We start from the raw sequence: 20,796 nt of genomic DNA on the forward strand, positions 1-20,796 counted from the left end.
TCCACCTGGAGAATGAGGATGAGAAATTAAAGAAGTCAGGCGTCCACCTGGAGAATGAGGACAAAGAATTGAAGAAATCAGGCGTCCACCTGGAGAATGAGGATAAAAATTAAAGAAGTCAGGCGTCCACCTGGAGAATGAGGATAAGAAAAGAAGAAGTCAGGCATCCACCTGGAGAACGAGGATGAAGGAAGAAAGAAAAGCAGTCGAGGCACCCACCTGAAGAACGAGGGAATGCAATTGAAGTGTTGAAACCAAAAGCCCACTCACGTGAGAAAGGAGCACACTTAGAATCAATAAAGCAGAGGAATCCAACAGAATCCCCAGCAAGAAACAACAAGAGTTCCAAGAGGAATACGGAATAAGCCAAATGCCCAAGATTCACCAAGATATCAAGACAACAAGAAACGCAAGGGCATGATCTAGATAAGATTTTATAATTCATGTACCATAGTCTAGTTTAATTTTGTATTTCCTTTAAAGTAAGGTGTAATAAGGAGGTCAGCAAGCAGTAAAAACAGCACGAAGCAGCAGTAACATCACAGTCCCACGGTAGTCCCAGCTACCCAAAACTTCCCGAACTACATTGACCTGATTCCTTTATAGCCAAGGATATGTAGGAAACCTTTGAAGCAGAGGTTCGGTCAAATCTTTCTAAAAATGCTTCCCACGGAGTATTCGAACGGGCAAAAATCGCTCGTGTCCGCTCACTTTATCTTTGTACGAAAACTCTTCGAGTTTCCGCACAAAGAGGGGCAGCTGTGAGCACGTGATTTTTGCCTTACGAAAAATTACTCCAAAATAAATCAAAATAAATTTCTTGTACTGTGTAATTTCTGAATTTGCGTGGTGTTAAATATTTGTTTATGCCCGTAAAATGTTTGCTTTGTTATAATTAAACAAAATTAAAATAAAATACATGTTGCATGCATATAGGATTTAATTATGCATTTAAGAGATAATTTAAATAAAAAAAAACACAAAAATATGCATTAGTTCTATTTTAAATGTTTCACTGTGTGATTGATGTTTTTTCTATGTGTTAAATAATTATTATAGAGTAATTAATATTTTTTGTGTAAGGTTAAAAATTGTTTATAATTTTATTAGGATTTTTTTATTTACTAATAAAATTAGAAAAAAAATTGAAAAAGGAAATAAAAATTGGACCTGGATTTAAATCCAGGCCCAAAACAAATTACACTTCCTCAGCCCAATCCAAACAACCTGTCCGGTCCAGTCCCAAGCTAAGACAAAACGACGTCGTTTGGTCACCTCTCATCAAGAAACCGTTCGATCAAATCCAATCAACGGACAAGATACATTACCCTTACCCGTAACCCGTTACCCGATCCATTAACCCGATTCAGTCCGACCCCAACTTTAAACCAAACGACGTCGTTTGATTTAATGAATTAATCTCAGCCATCCATCCTTCCTAATCCAACGGTCCATATCCACCCACCATTCCCCTATATAAACCCGTAACCCTTTACCCGGCCCCCTAACTAAACACCCCCCCCCCTCTCCGCTCCTGTTCATCATCGTCCCAAACCCCCACTCTTAACCCTAGCCGCCCTAGGATTCCACCGCCTGAAACCCGGCGGCATCAACGCCGCCGGTCACCAACTTAACACCCTAGGACCCCATGAACACCCTCTATCCGAATATGTTACCAGCTTGGTTCAAATCTCCCTAGAGATTCTCGAATCTTCATTTGAAGATTCGAGCCAAGTTCAGATCTAGACCTAACAGTCCCAAATCGACACCACAGCTCCACCTAGTCACCCTGAATATGGATCTATCATTTGTTTGGTTCGAATCAGTTCGGAACTCCTCGAATCTTCTTTTGAAGATTCGGACCAAACAAAAACAGACTCAGATCCGTTTCAAACTAACACCAAATAACCCCTAGGCTACCCACACCCTCGTATCATGTTTGGTTCCCTGCAAATCTGCCTAGAAATGTTCGGATTTAAGATCCAAGAACCTGAAACCTTAAAAATTTCCAATCTTGGAATTTTTCCGATTTCAAGTAAAAGATTGAGGTTTAATCGACCTTAGTCGAAGTATTTTCAGTGGAAAATACTTCGACTAAGGTCTGTTTGATTTCAAACAAAAATCCGAAGCTGAGTTGGGATCGAGTCTGATTAAAGTTCAGAGGTATTTTTCTATTTATTTTGTGTATTCTATGTGTATTGTTGTCCGTATTAATAGCTTGTTAATTTTTCATATTTGTTTTGATCAATTCTGTCATTTCTGTCTATTTAATCCGAATGTGAATTGTTTCTGTTGGTTATGGTTATTTACAATGTGTGTAATCGACTCGATTAAGTTCGTCGATTAATTATATTACGAATTTTTTCATTTCTGAAAATGTTGACTAAAACAGTCTGCTTCTATTATTTTAGACTAATTATTGACAAATGTTGTAAATAGTCAATTGATTAATGCTCGTCAATTAAGTCATGATTGTCTGTGAATCAGTGAATTCAAATGTATGTTGTATATGTTATTGTCTGAACATTAAAGTTTCAGGACATTGTCAGTATTGACAATGATCCTGTGTGTGTTTGATTCTAGTTCAGTATTAAGTCCAGTCTGAATTGGTTTGATAATTGCAGTAATATGTTGTTAGTTCTGAATTCAGTATAATATTGCTGAAATATCCAGTTTGAATTCAAGTTTGCAAAAGTTGGTCAAATGCAATTGTGTTAGGAAGTTAATAGGATTGGTTATAGCTGTAAATCAGGAGATAACTAAGTTTGTACAGATTTTAGAATCTGTTTTGCTGTAGGTTCTGATTTTGTTTTCAGTAATAACACTAGGATTTCAGGGGCATTTCTGGGAATGAGCAGTAAAAAACAGGGTGTTAGTACTAGTATATTATAATGTAATGTTAGTTGCTATTAGTTAATAATACTAATAGGGAACAAGGGATAATGGGCTGCTGAAAATCAGGGAAAAGTTAGCCTAATGGGATTTAAAGTGGAAAAACAGATTTTAATGGAAATTTTCTGTTTTTAAAAGATAAAGGGGGTCCAGGCAGCACTTAAAAAGAAAGGGGCTGACCTGTATAAATACAGGAAGCTGGACAGATTTAAAAACTCAGATTTTTAGGACTAAGATTTTGAAGAAAGGAAAAGAACTCAGATTTTTTTTAAAAAGGAAAGATAGGAGAGTTTTGAGCAGTTTTCAGAGGGAGGGAAATCAGTTTTCAGAAGAAGATAGTTTGAGAGATTTTAGAAGAGGAAGAAGAAACAGAAAAGGAACAAAAAGAACAGTCATACACACACAGATATACAGCAGCAGAAACAGAAAAATCAAAAAAAAAATGGGAATTTGAAACTGAAAAGAAATTGAAATCTGAAATATTGTTTCTTTTGTTGAATCTGTTCAACCTTACTTGGTTCCATTGATTCAGTTAACATCTAAAGTATCTTTTAAAAATAACTATACTGTGCATCTGTTTTCTTCGGATCTTATTATTGTTTAAATCTGTGGGAATACCGGTATTTGGCTGAATTTGTTACTGCTGCCACTGCTGAAATTTACTCCTTCCACCTTCATTTTCAGGTACATGTCTTTTAAATTTTAAGATTGGAAAGAGATTCAACATGACTCATCAATGAAGTTTGAATTGAAATGTTATTTTCCAATTGTCCAAGTTCATTAGTTCTAATTTCATTTTTATGTTAGTTAACTAAATAGTAAATTCAATTTGATAGCTATGAGTTAAATTGTCTTATTTTGAAATTCATATAAAGTTTTGTAATAATGTTAGCTATTCCGAAATCTCATTGGTATAGATATATGTGAATTGTCAAAACAGGGAGTGAAGGCATAAAAATGGGCCATTGATTACATCCCATAATACCATTAGTTGAATGTAATGATTAAGAAGTTACATTAGTAGAATATCTTGTAACAAATATGATTTTTTTTGTTTAGGTTGGTATAAGTTATTATATGGTATGATGACAGGTATAATCATATGAGTAAAGTAAGTTGGTATAGCTCATCATGATGTTAAAACGTTATGAATATTTACGCCAAACAGTTAGGTTATATGTAAGGTAACTTTGTTGAATTAACTTGCATAATAACGCCTTTTCTATAAATTTGATGCTTATCTACTTTCATAAAACAAAGTGACCAAATAATTAGGTCTATTAAGATTAAAACGAGCATGTGAGAATAAAGTTGATTTGTATATACATAAATGGCAACTTCTTAAATCAATGGTAATTAAAAATAGAATTTGCATTAAATAATCATGAAAATTCCCGGAAATATTTCCTTCCTTTATGAATTATTTATTTTCGGTTTCATATGCAATTTATTCTTTGGCATATTTATATATGTCACATTTGTTTTAAAGTTAGTACTAATCATATTTTTATTCTGTCTTTTGAATTTGAATAATTGGAATGAATATGATTTATATTCGGAAATTATAATCAATGGTCGATATTTAATAAATTGTGGATTATTTTCCAAAATTTTAAAGAACATCTTAAAACGAGGTTTCTCGTGCTATAACAAACATTTTTTTTTAATTCCATAATATCATCACAAATATGTTGCGCAATTAGGGATACGTTCGCGTACCCCGATTATACTTTAAAAACAAAATTTCGAATTATGCGTACGCGCAATTTCGAATGATTATTTAATAAAAAGGATTTTTCTAAAAGCATTAAATCAATTTCATAAAAATCCAATATGTACGGTTCATTATTTAAGAAAAATAATCATTCTTGATTCAGCGCATTTTCGAAAAAATGTGCTTAATAAATATATTGTCAAAAGTAATTGTGTACACGTGCGCGTGACACAATTCCGCATTTTTTTTAATTTACAACACGAATATACGTACGCGTAATTCGATTCAAAGAAGGTCCTTAATCACGATAAGTATAAGTGGTAATAAAATCAGATAACATCAATATATTTAATAAAATCAAGATGATTAAGCCAATAATAAAAACAGTTAAGCGACCGTGCTAGAACCACGGAATTCGGAAATGCCTAACACCTTCTTCCGGATTAACAGAATTCCTTACTCAGGATTTTTGGTTCGCAGAAAAATAAACAGAGTCATATTCTCCTCGATTCAGGGATTATAATTGGTGACTTGGGACGCCTCAAAATTCCCAGGTGGCGACTCTGAAACAAATAAACAAATCCCGTTTCGACTGTCCTTTAATTGGAGAAAACTCCCCACGCGCCCCGCGGGCGCGGGAAAAAGGAGGTGCGACAGTCATTTCATTAAAAGTTCAAAATGATATCGTTCAAAGAAGTCCAACACTATTCATCTTTCCTATTAATAAACTTTTCAATGTCAAAGTTAGGATAGTAGGGTTCATCTCTTTCACCCTTCTAACTACTACTTCAGCTCATAAATAACATTAAAACGCTTATTTATACTTCATAAATAAGGATCAAGAAGTAAAAATTACCTTTATAAGCAAATCCTAAAAAATCTCTCTTTTGGTATTTTTAGTTGATTTAATAAAATTTTGCAAATTAAAGGATGCTTTAATGTTAATACTAGTATTAATCAACTTTAATGAACACAAAACATCGATAAAAACTCGCCTTGTATAACCCGAATGAAGCTTTGGTCGAAATTCTCTCCAAAAGTCCTAATGAATGATCACACCCAACTATGCCTTATAAAAAGGGCTAAGCGGATGTTGCAAATGTAATCTGAGTATTTAGCCCAGAGCCGAACCTACAAGGAATTAACCTATCAATTACTCTTGTTAGACTCACTAAATTCTACGTAATCAATTTCCCAAACGTTTTGAATAACAATTGAGGATATTTTTACTAACTATAACTAACTGCAGTTAAGTAACTAAAGACTAACTATGATTAAGTTGTAAACAACTAAGAGAAGGATCTAAGGTTATGATTTCCCCTATTGATGGAATTCCTTCCTGTTATGTTTCACATAGATTTGCCTAACCGTCTCTATCGATCATGAGCACTCTTATTACCGTAAATCTCTCCCAAGTAATCACGACAATTTACTAGACGTACTCTCCCGAGTTACACTAGCTGGCTTTTAATACAGCTCACTTTAGATCGCCTCCAAGGCTTCGTTATCCCTAATCCCACCTTTAAACCCTCGGTTATTGATCCCTCATATACTTTAGGAGTGGTGTTGTTCAACAATAACCTAAATATGCACTCTCTCCCGAGTAATACATACTAAATAGGCACAGCTAATTGAGGATCCTATCAATTAACGACAACAAGAACATAGTTGAACAAATAAAGATTAAACCAGGCAAACTATATTAACATAACACGAAGTTCATCCTTCAATAGGTTCCATCAAAATTCTAGACTAAATATTTAGCTACTCATAGCAAAGCAAGATAAAACCACAAAAGTATTCCTAATGTGCAAATAAAGATAACAAAGAGAAGATTGAAAAACTCTAATGGTTGATTGTTCTTCTCACACTTGTTCTTGCGTCCAATTCAATCTAAAAACCTTGATAATGTTCCTTTGGGCGAGCTGGACCTTTTATAGGTTAAGTAAAATTAGCCCAGAACTTCCAAGTTTACCCCTGAATTATATTTTTCCGAATTGGACTAGCGTGGTTGCGCTAGTGGGCGCGCTACTGACCGCGCATATGGCGTAGTATTCTTCCTCGAACTCCTGGGCTAGCACGGTCGCGCTAGTGGGCGCGCTAGTCTGGGTCATCATTTCAGCCCTTCTTTCTCTCTTCTTTCAATGTACTCAGCTCCGAGGGGCTTCCCATACTTCAATTTAGCTCCAAATACAGTTCTAACCTCATACGCGCAACTCGCTCCTGCAAAACATCAAATTCACAATTAAAGCCAATTTATCATCATTTAACTATCCTATAATAGTGAAACATAGTCAAGCTGGGGCATAAATAATTGCCAAATTACATGAATCTAGCATATTATCAACACCCCACACTTAAATCATTGCTAGTCCTCGATCAATCCACCACACTCTATAAAGGTTCATTCACTAAGCTTTTCCCTTCACGCACCACACCAAGAACAAATCACCAAAATTACGTCTAGTAGTGAACAATCTTTGCCTCAAAAGTTGACTCTCACGTGCCAAGCAATATTCATACTTACTCAAGTTACTCTATACAGAAGTCAGGACTTACCTTTCCTTCGTGAATCACATGCCCTCACATCACACAAGAGAGTAGTTCCACAAATAATAATATTAAGCACAATTAGGAACTTAGATAGACCAAATTCGCTCACTCTAAAAAAGAACATTCACATACCACAAAGATGCACCATAGGCTTGCCCGTAGTGTACTACTCTACTAATCGAGCCCATTCAGTTTAAGATCAATTAGGACTTCATTTGGTTGTAATGTAGGCTAAGGGACGGGTAGGATATATTTGGATATAGCGACTAACCTCCCTAAGCACTTTTAATACAATCACATTAACCTTCAAAACCATACTTATGTCAACCAGACATTCCACCGCATTTTTATTTATAACATCCCACTCCATTAGGTGAAATTGTATCAAGTCACCACTTATCAACTACTACATTTACACATTCTCTTTTTTTTAAAGTGGTGCTTATTCTTTTACTTTTCCAAAAACTACACCTTTCCTATATTTCATCGGTTCTACTCAAAAACCAAACCACCACCACACACTTTAGCTTTTGCATATTTCAAGACCATTCAAGTGCTCATGGGAGGTAAAGGGGTTCAAACAGATGGCCATTCAAACGATTGGGTAAGGTTCATAATGTGGTTACCAAAGAAACATGCTTATAGGCTCAACGGGGTTGACTATGATGTATTATATTTAGGTGGGTCTACTTTATATATCTGGCTTAACAAAGAAATGTCTATATCACTTCTAAAACTGAATAAAGCTACTATTTTGCTTTGCAAACAAACGAGGCAAGTTCTAGGCATCAAATGTAGAGCATAGAATACAGTACAGCTCACACACACATGACACATGACTCACTCTAGATTTGATTATCAAGATACTCTCATTTGAGTATTCAAGTTAGTTATAAACCTACAATTTAAGGCACTCTAGGAAGAATCAACCACTGAGACTAAGCGTTACACTTTAGTGTCTACTGTGTTCAGGTATATCAACGCCAAGGGTTCTTTTTCCTATTTTAGCTCGTAGCCCATCAATACTAACTAAAAACTAAAAATAAAATAAACAAAAACTAACTATACTCAGTTCAAGCAAAACCCTTGGAAAAGAACCGTGGCCCAAAGAAAAACCAAGGGGGAGTTACTACACTACCTTAGACTTACTTCCCTCAAGAAAACTGTCTAAAAGATCCGTTATTAGGAAGAGTCCTTATATTCTTTTTTTTTCACGTCGGCTTAGACTCTCAAGAACCCCGTTGAAAGAGATCCGTCGTCGAGACAAGTCAACTTACCTACTTTAAACTTACCTAATTTGACAACCAAAAACAATCAAGAAAAAATAAAAAAAAACATCAAACAGTCAAATTGTTACATATACATACATATATTGAAGTATCCCCACCCCACACTTAAAAAGAAGACATGTCCTCATGGCATAAAAAATAAAGAACAGTGAGGTAAAGGAACTTCCCTAAAAGATCACTCTTGATCGGAGACTGTGTCTGGGTTCAAATTGCAAGCACGACCCAGAGCTCTCAACCAGCCCAATATTTTCTTCTCCGATTTCACCTGCTGGGCAGCTACCGCGTCAAAACGTTTACCCAAGTCAGCGACCGATGTATACAATCCAGTACCTCCTGCTCCAAAGTTGTGAATAGGGTAACCCGAGCAGCTCCAGATGGTGCTGCAGTCCCAGATGGCGTTGTAGCTGCTGCAATTTGCTCATGGGCTTGTGGCTCGGCCCTCACATCCTCCTGCTCAGCCTCTTCTTCCTCAGAGTTATCAGATTCACCACTATCATCACCACTTGCTTCCACTGCCTCCTTACACGTAGTGACCTTATCTGGTTGGAACTTATGGTCTTTTTGCACTCTTCCATCAACATCTAGATTTTTCGGGACCCGAGCTGCCTGGAAAAGTCGAGTAACCAAGGAAGGGAAGAATAACCCATACCTTTTCACCAGACAACAGACCTCGTGAATCACTTTGGCCAAGTCAAAGTTGTGACCATTAATAAAGCACCAGATCAGAGCCTCTCGAGGACCATTCACCTCCGTAGTGTTGGAAGACAGGATCAGGAGGTTGTTGATAACATACAACCAACACTTCCCTTCAAAGGTTAGCATCGAGGAGTGAAACTTCTGACGATACTTCATCCAGACAATTTCCTTGACGGGTACACAGATTGTTTCAAGGAACCTCTCCCACTGCGTGTGTGATCTTCCATACCCCTCATAATAGTCATCATATGGATCCATAGGAGGGGGCAGCTGGTACATCCTCCGTATAGCCTCAACAGAGGCATCCACCGCCTTTCTGTGCATAGTCACTACGCCATTCACATGTTCTTTTACATTAGCGTAGAACTCACGGACAACCATCACATTCCCCTCTACCAACTCGTCAATGAAGATTTGTAACCCCCGCCTTACCAGCTCAGTATACAAGTGAGGGCAACCAGCTGGACCGACCCTATATTTATGCCTCTTGCCGCTATTAGTTTCTTAGTGGCCTTATCCGCAAAGCGGTCCTGAGCCTTGGCAGAGATGGACCTGCTACTATCAAAGGGATGAGCAAGAGCTAACATACGCGCCCTGGACGATCCATCTTGACTACTGGAAGAGGCACATATGGTGCGACGTTTCCTAGATGGAGCCATAATATCTGGAAAAAGGAATATTAGCACAGCCCACGAAAAATTGTAACTCAATGCGGTTACTTAGACTTGACGCGCACAGTTGGTCACAATTACTCAATTCTATTCACTACGGCATTTAAACAAACACCTTGTGGGCATTATATACTCACACCCCATTCCAAACATGTTACAACCCCAATAACACCACATTTTTTTCCAAACACACCCACTAAGTTAAGATACAACTCCAACAATATTACCATCCACAAACATTACACAAACACTACAAACTTCTACTAAGAAAAGAAAAAGAAAAAGCTACTACATAAAAAAACAAAAATCTTGAAAAATAAGAAGAGAAAAATGGCACAAAGAACTCATACTTGTAGTGAGAGAATGCAGGGAGAAGTGAAGAAGAGTAGGGGAGAGCATGTCTTGAAACTTTGGGAAGTTGGGTTGGGAATTTGAAGAATAAGGGAGTTGAAGAAGATGGAATTTTGAAGAAGAAGGGGGTTAGGGTTGGGGGGTCTTTTGTTTTGTTTTGAGCGTGGGGGAAGTCTAGGGTTGAAGAGGGAGGAAATTAGATAGGGGGATTAGACTAAAGGAAAAATTAAAATAAAAAAACTATTATTAAGTTAAAAAAGAAAAAAATGCGTCAGATGGGCAGGACTAGCGAGTCATAGTGCGGTACGAGCGCGGTCGCGCTAGTCCAGGCAGTGTACTTGGCCAAATGTGCGGCCACTAGCACGGTCACAAGAGCGGTCATACTGCGGTCGCACTAGAGTTTGAGAGCTGAGGCAGAATGTTTGCCTGTATGCACGACGTGTAGTGCGGTGGGTAGCGCGGGCGCGCTCATGGGCACGAAGTTTTTCATTTTTTTCACCTGTTCTCTCCGCGTCCGATGGACTTATCACCTGCCCAAGCTCACTTGCATTAGTTAGTACTTCCCAAACTCAAAATTAACAACTACTACTATCATTGGGTTGCCTCCCAACCAGTGCCTTAGTTAATGTTGTGGCATGATGATTACAACAAATCAATGGGTTTCCTCTCATGCAGCTCCTGATTTAACATTGCGGAACGACGTAGATAAGCGCATTTAAGGCTCACTCGACCTCTGAGGTTCAGTTAGGTGGATATCTGACACTTCCTTTGATTCATTCGTGCCCATATATAGTTTCAATCTTTGCCCATTGACTCTAAATGTATGAGAGTCTTTCTCTGAGGCAATCTCTACCGCCCCTGAAGGGAATACTTCGAATACTCAAAATGGGCCAAACCATCGTGACTTGAGCTTACTCGGAAATAGCCTTAATTTGGAGTTATAGAGCAATACCATGTCTCCGGGGTTGAAAGTTCGCTCGACAATGTTCTTGTCGTGCAACCTCTTCATTCTTTCCTTATACAACCTTGTGCTCTCAAAAGCAAGATATTAGAACTCGTCGAGCTCATGCAATTCTGTGACTCTAGCTGAGCTCGCAGCCTCAATGTCTAGGTTTTGTTGTTTCATTTCCCACCAAGCTCTATGTTCTAATTCCACTGGCAAGTGGCAAGCCTTCCCGAACACCAACTTATATGGTGACATACCAATTGGTGTTTTAAAAGCAGTTCTGTAGGCCCAGAGCGCATCATCTAGCTTTTTCGCCCAATCAGTTCTTGTGGCATTCATAGTCTTTGTCAATACACTCTTTATCTCTCTATTAGACACTTTGACCTGTCCACTGGTCTGAGGATCATATAGTGTTGTCACCTTGTAGCATACATCGTACTTTGCTAGCAACTTTTCAAAGGCTCGATTGCAGAAGTGAGTGTCTCCGTCACTGATAATTGCTTTTGGGGTCCCAAAATGGGTGAATATATTCTTCTTCAAAAACCCCACCACCACTCTGGCATCATTGGTGGGAAGTGCTACAGCTTCCACCCAGTTGGACACGTAATCTACAGCAACAAGTATGTACTTATTGCCAAAGGAGCTAAAGATGGGGCCCATGAAGTCTATCCCCTAAATATCGAACACTTCAACCTCTTGAATTGGGTTCATGGGCATCTCATGGCCACGGAAAATGTTCCCAATTCGCTGACATTCATTACAGCCCTTCACCTATTGATGTTCATCCTTAAACACTGTTGGCCAGTAGAACCCGGTTTGTAGCGAGTAGCTGCTCATCTAGAAAGGTTTCTAGAATATCGTTAACCTCAACTGAGTTTTCAGCTCCTTCAAGTCGTGATAGATGATCAGCGACTTGGTTTTCTGTGCCCTTACGGTCACGAATTTCAAGGTCGAACTCTTGTAGTAATAGCACTCAACGAATCAGGCACGGTTTGGACTCCTTATTCTCAATCAAGTACCTGAGAGCTGCATGATCAGTATATACAATTACCTTAGAGCCAATTAGGTATGATCCAAACTTAGCGAATACAAACACCACAGCCAGCATCTCCTTTTCGGTCACAGTGTAGTTCAGTTGGGCTCTACTCAGCGTTCTACTGGCATAGTAGATTGGGTGCATTAGCTTGTCTTTCCGTTGTCCCAGCACTGTCCCCAATACGTAGTCACTGGCGTCACACATGAGTTTGAATGGTTGCTCCCAGTCGGGGGCGACAATGATGGGTGTTGTGACTAGCCTCTTTTTCAACTCCTCGAATGCTACCCTGCAATCATCAGAAAACAAGAAGGGGTAATCTTTTTCTAATAACTTACAGAGAGGGTTGGCGACTTTTGAGAAGTCTCTTATGAATCTCCGGTAAAAACCATCATGCCCCAGGAAGCTCCTGATTGACTTGACTGAAGTGGGAGGTGGAAACTTTGCTATTGCATCAACTTTAGCACGATCCACCTTGATCCCCTTACTTGATACAGGGTGTCCCAAGACTATGCCCTCTTGTACCATGAAATGGCACTTCTCCCAATTAAGTACCAGGTTAGTCTCAATACATCTTTTCAGCACTCGGGTCAGATTTATAAGTCACTCATCAAACGAGTTCCCCACCACTGAGAAATCATCCATGAACACCTCCATTATGTCTTCGACCATGTCAGTGAATATGGCTATCATGCACCTTTGGAATGTGGCGGGTGCATTGCATAGGCCAAAGGTCATCCTCCGAAAAGTATAAATGCCATATGGGCAAGTGAAGGAGGTCTTCTCTCTGTCCTCTGATGCAATGGAGATTTGATTGTACCCTGAGTACCCATCTAGAAAACAGAAGTGAGACCTCCCTGCCAATCTGTCTAGCATCTGATCAATGAAGGGAAGTGGGAAGTGGTCTTTCCGGGTGGCCAGATTTAATTTTTTGTAGTCTATGCAAATTCTCCAGCCTGTGACGGTTCTTGTAGAAATCAGCTCATTGTTATCATTTTTGACCACCATCATGCCACCCTTCTTAGGAACACATTGCACCAGGCTGACCCAGTTGCTGTTAGAGATTGGGAAAATAATTCCCGCATCCAACCACTTAATCACTTCTTTCTTCACCACTTCCTTCATGTTGGGGTTCAACCTTCTTTGGTGCTCCCTGGAAGGTTTGTGTCCCTCTTACAACAGAATTTTATGCATACAATATGCCAGGATGATCTCCTTAATGTCTGTCATGGTCCACCCAATGGCAGTCTTGCACTCCTTGAGTACCTGCAAAAGTTGTTGTGCCTGCACATCTAACAAACTAGATGAGATAATAACATGTAATGTGGAGTTAGGTCCTAGTAACTCATACCTGAGATGGGCGGGCAGTGGCTTCAATTCCAGCTTTGGTGGTTCTTCTATGGATGGCTTGGCTGGAGGAGTTTCTCTGTTTTCTACGTGCAGGAGCTCGAATTCAAGAGTTCTATCCCAAAACCCTCTGCCCTTTAAAGCCAACACACATTCTGCCAATTCTTCCCCATTCACCGCATCTAAATTTACCAGACATGCAGCAAGAGGGTCCTTAATAGTCAACGTTTCATCATCAACTTCTACGATTACATCCACAGCATCAATAAGAGAGCAATTGGCGAATTTACTCGGTCGCCTCATAGATTTTTGCACATGAATGTTATCTCTTCATCGTTCAATCTCATCTTGAGCTCCTCAGTTTCACAATCAATGAGAGCTCTCCCCCATGGCCAAGAACGGCCTTCCCAAAATTATGAGAATTTCTTCATCCACCTTGCAATCTAGAATCACAAAATCTGCAGGGAACACAAATTTTCCTACCTAAATCAGCACGTCATCCAAGATACCAGAAGGTCTTTTCATGGTCCTGTCAGCTAGCTGTAACAACATAGATGTGGGTCTAGCTCTTCCAATCCCCTACCTCTTATAAATCGCCAGGGGCATAAGATTTATGCTGACCCCCAAATTACAAAGTGCCTTGGCAAAATCAAAGTTACCAATGGTGCAGGGAATTGTGAAACTCCCCGGGTTAGACAGCTTCTCAGCAACTGGTCTAGTCACCACAACACTGCAGGTCTGAGTAAGAGTCACTGTGGCTAAGTCTTGGAAATCAAATTTTTGGGACATCAAGTCCTTCTTCATTTTTGCATAACCAAGCATCTCCTTCAACGCATCAATCAATGGAATATTTACCTGGATTTGTTTGAGCATCTCCAAAAATTTCTTGTATTGTTCCTCTTTCTGATACTTGGCTAGCCTCCGTGGAAATAGTACTGGATGTTTCTTCTTCCCAATGATTTGGGTATTTTTTTTGTCAGACACCACCTCAACTACCGGTTCCTGGGTTGTCTTAATTTCTTTCTCAGCCTCAATCTGTGTGTTATGTTCTTCTTGGGCAGGCTGCACTGTCACCTCTATCAGCTTCGTTGAATCATCTAGCTCAATGGGCACTGGTACAAGTGTCTCGGCCTGTCTTCTTTCTCGGGCCCTCTCTTGCTCCAAGTCTAAGTCTCTGCCATTACGTAGACTTACTGCCATCAGCTGCTTGGGGCCTTGATCTTTTGGATTTACCTGCGTGTCTGTAGGTAATGTCCCAAGAGGACGATTATTCAAAGACATCAAATCTAGCCCATCTGCACTTTAATATTGTTAATAGCTGACTCATGTGCATCTACTCTTTCACTCATTTTTGCATTTGACCCAATAACCTGCTGCATCATTGCCTCGAGTCTAGCAAACCCATCTTCTTGTCTTCCACCATGCTGCTGCTGAGGAGGATGATAACCCTGCTATTGATTTTGATTATTAAATCCATGTGCCCTTTGGTAAGGCACCATATTATTGTGAGGTCTCATACCTCCTATGTTTCCATTGTTGAGCTGTGGCTGGACTGGCTTGTATGGCTGATTTTGTTGGCCCCAATTTTGACCACCCTGTCTCTGGCCTCCATAATTAGACATATAATTCATGTCCTCGGGGTAGTGATGTTGATCACTTTCTGCATTCCACTGGTTACCAATTGGCTGACTAATACAAGATGTGCATAAGCCCCCATTGGTAGTATCTACAATGTGTATCTGGTGCTTCTGCCCTGACTCTTCCACCTTTTTGGTGAGTATACTCATCTGTGTCATTAATGTGGCCATATTTTCAGCAAGAGTGTTGGATAGATCTAAGGGCAATGAGTGAACTACTGGAGTGATAGGTGCATTCCTGGTTGTCCATCTTGAATTATGTGCTATCTTGTCAAGCAGACTCTGGATTTCTCTCTATGTTTTGCTAAAAAATGCTCCACCAGCTGAAGTATCAACATTACCCTTCACGCTATCTGCCAAACCCATGTAAAATCGCCGCCCTAACATCTGATCTGGAATACCGTGGTGCGGACATATAACCAACATTCATTTGAATCTTTCCCATGTTTCTTGTAGTGTCTCCATTGATTTCTGTTTGAAACTCAAAATTTCATCAATTTGTTGAGAAGTCTTGTTGAGTGGATGAAACTTGTACACAAATTGCTTGACTAACTCCTCCCAAGTCGTTATGGAATTAATGGGGAGTGAGTTTATCCAAGTCTGGGAAGCTCCTGTCATTGAGAAAGGAAATAACAACAGTTTTATTGCTTCCTGAGTTACGTTGGGCTGCCTTTGAGTTTTGCAAATTAACAGAAAATTCTTTAAGTGTTGTTGAGGATCTTCGATTTGTGACCCCGAAAATAATCCATTGTTTTGCAACAAGTGCAGCATGTTGTTCGTGATTTGAAATGATTCAGCCTCTATCTACGGGACTAAAATCGCTGTGGCCAAATTCTCTGTTGTGGGTTGTGCCCAGTCATATAGAGCAGCCTCTGGCACAAGAGGTGCCACTGGTGCTAATGGGTCTATCATGTTGTCCCCCATGTCTGGTTCGAATTGTTCAGTTGTTTGTTGTTGTTTGTTTTTCCGGTTGGCCTGATTCAAGGCCTTGAAGACTTTCTCGGGATCTGATAATGCTTCAAATACTTCACCAATTCTCGATGAGTTTCTAGGCATGCACCTGTACAACCAAGTCAACAAACGTTAAAATCTCAATGTATAGATTGGAAGTAAAGAAAATTGACTACACTAAGAAATTTTGTATTTCTCTCAATTGTAATTGAAAACACTGTTAACTCCCTGGCAACGGTGCCAATATTTGATCACGCCCAACTATGCCTTATAAAAAGGACTAAGCGGATGTTGCAAATATAGTCTGAGTATTTAGCCCAGAGTCGAACCCAAAAGGAATTAACCTATCAATTACTCTTGTTAGACTCACTAAATTCTACGTAATCAACTTCCCAAACGTTTTGAATAACAATTGAGGATATTTTTACTAACTATAACAGACTGCAATTAAGTAACTAAAGACTAACTATGATTAAGTTGTAAACAATTAAGAGAAAGATCTAAGGTTATGATTTCCCCTATTGATGGAATCCCTTCCTGTTATGTTTCACATAGATTTGCCTAATCGTCTCTATCGATCATGAGCATTCTTATTATCGTAAATCTCTCCCGAGTAATCACGACAATTTACTAGATGCACTCTCCCGAATTACGCTAGCTAGATTTTAATATAGCTCACTTTAGATCGCCCTCAAGGTTTTGTTATCCCTAATCCCGCCTTTAAACCCTCGGTTATTGGAGTGGTGTTGTTCAACAATTACCTAAATATGTACTCTCTCCCGAGTAATACATACTAAATAGGCACAACTAATTGATGATCCTATCAATTAACTACAACAAGAACATAGTTGAACAAATAGAGATTAAACCGGGCAAACTATATTAAGATAACACGAAGTTCATCCTTCAATAGGTTCCATCAAAATCATAGACTAAATATTTAGCTAATCATAAGCAAGATAAAACCACAAAAGTATTCATAATGTGCAAATAAAGATAACAAAGAGAAGATTGAAAAACTCTGATGGTTGATTGCTCTTCTCACATTTGTTCTTGCCTCCAATTCAATCTAAAAACCTTGATAATGTCCCTTTGGGTGAGCTGGATCTTTTATAGGTTAAGTGGAATTACCTCCAAACTTCTAAGTTTACTCCTGAATTATATTTTTCCGAACTGGAACTACTGACCGCGCATATGGCCTAGTATTCGGCCTCGAACTCCTGGGCTAGCACGGTCGCCCTAGTGGGCGCGCTAGTCCGGGTCATCATTTTGGCCCTTCTTTCTCTCTTCTTTCAATGTACTCAGCTTCGAGGGACTTTTCTTGCTTCAATTTAGCTTCAAATACAGTTCTAAGTCCTCATACGCGCAACTCGCTCCTGCAAAACATGAAATTCACAATTAGAGCCAATTTATCATCATTTAACTATCCTATAGCAGTGAAACATAGTCAAGCTGGGGCATAAACAGTCGCCAAATTACATGAATCTAGCCTATTATCAATGAACTCCCAAAATTTGACCCTAAATCATTTTTTTCCGACCTAGGGGGTATATATAATCTTTCCAGGTGTGCTGCAGCACAAACTTGAACGCGCAGCTGATCTAACCAACCATGAGTTGTACAAAGAGTATTTAAAGACACTGTAAACTAACTTCTAATCTGTAACTAACTAACAACTAATTACAAAGATCAATAACTAACACTAACTAATGAACCTTCTAGAAGTGTACTCCTTTAAATATTCTGCTGCACAACCTGTCTAAGCTACATATTTCAACATTACTAATATAATGTTTTCGTTGTTCTTATAGTTCCCACTATGTACCCTACAAAGATACATTCAAATATCTGTTTGGTTGATGCCCTTCAAAATCTTGGAATAGATCGGTATTTTAAAACAGAAGTCAAAAGTGTTCTAGCTGAAATATACAGGTAATTTGAAATGATCTTCGTTGTTTATACAATTTATCTTTTTGAAAACCTCTATTAATATTAATGATGAATTATGAATATATATAGGCTTTGGCAAGAAAAGAACGAAGAAATATTTTCAAACGTTGCCCATTGTGCCATGGCGTTTCGACTTTTACGGATGAATAACTATGAAGTTTCCTCAGGTTTGTAACTGAAAACTAAGAAAATTAAATTTTTACTTATGCACCAATAATAGAAGGGGAGCTTTGGCGTAACTGGTAAAGCTGTTGCCATGTGACCAGGAAATTACGGGTTCAAGCCGTGGAAACAACCTCTTGCTGAAATGTAGGCTAAAACTGCTTAGAATAGACCCTTGTGATTCGGCCCTTTCCTGAACCCCGCGCATAGCGGGAGCTTAGTGCAATGAGCTGCCTTTTACTTACGCACCAATAAATTGTTACTTGTCTTTTTGTAGAAGAACTAGAAGGATTTGTCGTTCAAGAACATTGCTTTACAACATCATGTGGGAAACTAATGAGTCACGTTGCAATTCTGGAACTTCACCGAGCTTCACAGGTGGCTATTTATGAAGAGAAAGATCACATTTTAGATAAAATTAGTACTTGGACAAGGAATTTTATGGAGCAAAAACTCGTAGACAAGTACATCGTTGATAGGTCAAAGGAGGTATCACTTGTATATAATTAAACTTACGTTGTAATTTTCAATTTTATGATATTCCATTACTAGCTAGTCGATGAAATATCAGATGGAATTTGCTATGAGGAAGTTTTATGGCACATTTGATCGAGTGGAAACTAGACGATACATCGAGTCATACAAAATGGACAATTTTAAAATCTTAAAAGCAGCTTACAGGTATAATTCTGGCACTATTATTCTAAGATTTTAGATAATATGCACCTTCAGAAGGTTACGTTTGCCAATTATTGCAGGTAATCTGTATTGTTTCAAGATTATAAATCTCACATGGAGGCTTACCTGTAGATATCATTTAAATAAAATGTAGTGGTACATTTTCTATCGAAGTTGGAAGTCCTTAAAACTTGATCATACTATTATGTGCTCTCTCTCTTTCTCCTTTTTAGGTCTTCCAACATTGACAACATAGACTTGCTAAAGTTCTCATCACACGATTTTAACTTGTGCCAAGCCCAACACAAAGAAGAACTTCAACAGATGAAAAGGTATTTAAACTGGTTAGCTTGATTAGAGCTTGTCATTCTTAAACACTGCTTCATTTTTGTTGATAAATATATGTATATGAATGTAGGTGGTTCAAAGATTGCAACCTGGAACAAATAGGATTTTCACAACATTACTTATACACTAGTTACTTCTTAATTGCTGCCATACTCTTCGAACCTGAATATGCTGATGCTCGTCTAGCATATGTGAAGTACATCATAATCGTAACGGTGGTGGATGATTTCTTCGATTGTTTTGTTTGCAAAGAAGAACTGCAGAACATCATCGAATTAGTAGAGAGGTATTGTTTTCTCTGTTCTTATAACATATCAACAAAATCATTCTACCTATATAGTTCAACTCCCATTTTTTTAGAGGCACTTGAGTTTATGATAGAGAATGTTACACTTGTCCCTCATCAGTTTTGTAAGGGCTTTCAAAAGGGTTCAAATAATCCTAGGCTACTCCATGCATAACTTTACGATTTTGGATTCATACTAATATTCTTTCATATGGTATCGGAGCTAAATTTTGATAAACCTGTTTGCATAATCTGTTTCATTCTTCATACTCTATCGCTCAAGGCTTAGGTCTCTCAACTCAGCCCATAGATCTGCTTAATTTGTACTTCTTTCTTTTTTAGTCCAGACCATTAAGCCACTAACATATTGCTCCAACCCAACTTATCAATTACCATGTTGAGTTTAATCTATCTAACTATTCAAAGTCACAATTTGTTGAGACTCTTCATTTTTTACTTAAAAGTAATAACCGTAGAACAGGTTATGTTGCAAGAGAGTGTTAGAGAATGTTACACTTGTCCCTTATCGGTTATGCAATAGTTTCCAAAAGAGTATAATTAATGGTCCTTGGCTGTGTTAGGACCGTAAAAATCAGGTGTCATGCGGAAGCTAGCAAAGCAAAACTTCAACGACGATAAATCAGACAACAAAAGAGAAATCTACCAAAAGAGACAAACATTTAACGTGGTTCGGTCAACTGACCTACGTCTACGGCGGAGATGAGCAATCCACTATATAAAATAGAGTACACCAATATCGAGAGAACAACCTCTCACGAAGAGACAAACACAAGTGACACACTAACACTTGTTCCGTAAAGTTCTCCCCCTAAACACTACTCTCAAGCCCCTATGGCTACATTGTGGATAGTACTGAATGAGAAGGACGGATCTTCAATTTATAAAACTCCAAAGTTTTTCCTACAAGAAAAAGGACTAGCCAAGTATAGGAGAATTATAATTTCCTTCTACAAAAAGGAAAACCCAATTAAGATAATTATATTGCACTTTCCTTCAACAAATAGGAAAGTGAAGTTTGAGTTCTGTAGAGAAGCTGCAGGGATAGTGGATCCACCATATAGTTGGAAGGGGGAGAATTGTTAGTTTTTCCAACAATTATGGTGATGTATGGGAGAGGTAAGCAATGATGCAACTCTCCTTAGTGAGATAAGCAATGATGCAATAAGTGGTAGGTGAGATGGGAATATTGCAAATTGATCCTTCTTGGTAGGTGAGATTTGCACTTTTGGTCCCTATCTCAAAACTATAAATACCCCCTTCCATTTCATTGT

General features: G+C 38.6%; 1 protein-coding gene across 1 annotated transcript in view; it reads left to right on the forward strand.

Moving 5' to 3' along the window:
* The window catches only part of LOC104234679 (cis-abienol synthase, chloroplastic-like), a 41,264-nt gene extending 20,656 nt beyond the window's left edge, over positions 1-20,608 (forward strand). Inside the window, exons 6-12 of the mRNA XM_070163469.1 lie at positions 17,892-18,012; positions 18,100-18,197; positions 18,470-18,681; positions 18,764-18,873; positions 19,104-19,202; positions 19,289-19,504; positions 20,530-20,608. Of these exons, the coding sequence (XP_070019570.1) occupies positions 17,892-18,012; positions 18,100-18,197; positions 18,470-18,681; positions 18,764-18,873; positions 19,104-19,202; positions 19,289-19,504; positions 20,530-20,608 (935 nt within the window). The remainder of the gene's footprint in view (positions 1-17,891; positions 18,013-18,099; positions 18,198-18,469; positions 18,682-18,763; positions 18,874-19,103; positions 19,203-19,288; positions 19,505-20,529) is intronic.
* The last annotated feature ends 188 nt before the right edge of the window (positions 20,609-20,796 follow it).

Source organism: Nicotiana sylvestris, chromosome 12 (genome assembly GCF_000393655.2).
Source record: "Nicotiana sylvestris chromosome 12, ASM39365v2, whole genome shotgun sequence".
Lineage (NCBI taxonomy): Eukaryota > Viridiplantae > Streptophyta > Magnoliopsida > Solanales > Solanaceae > Nicotiana > Nicotiana sylvestris.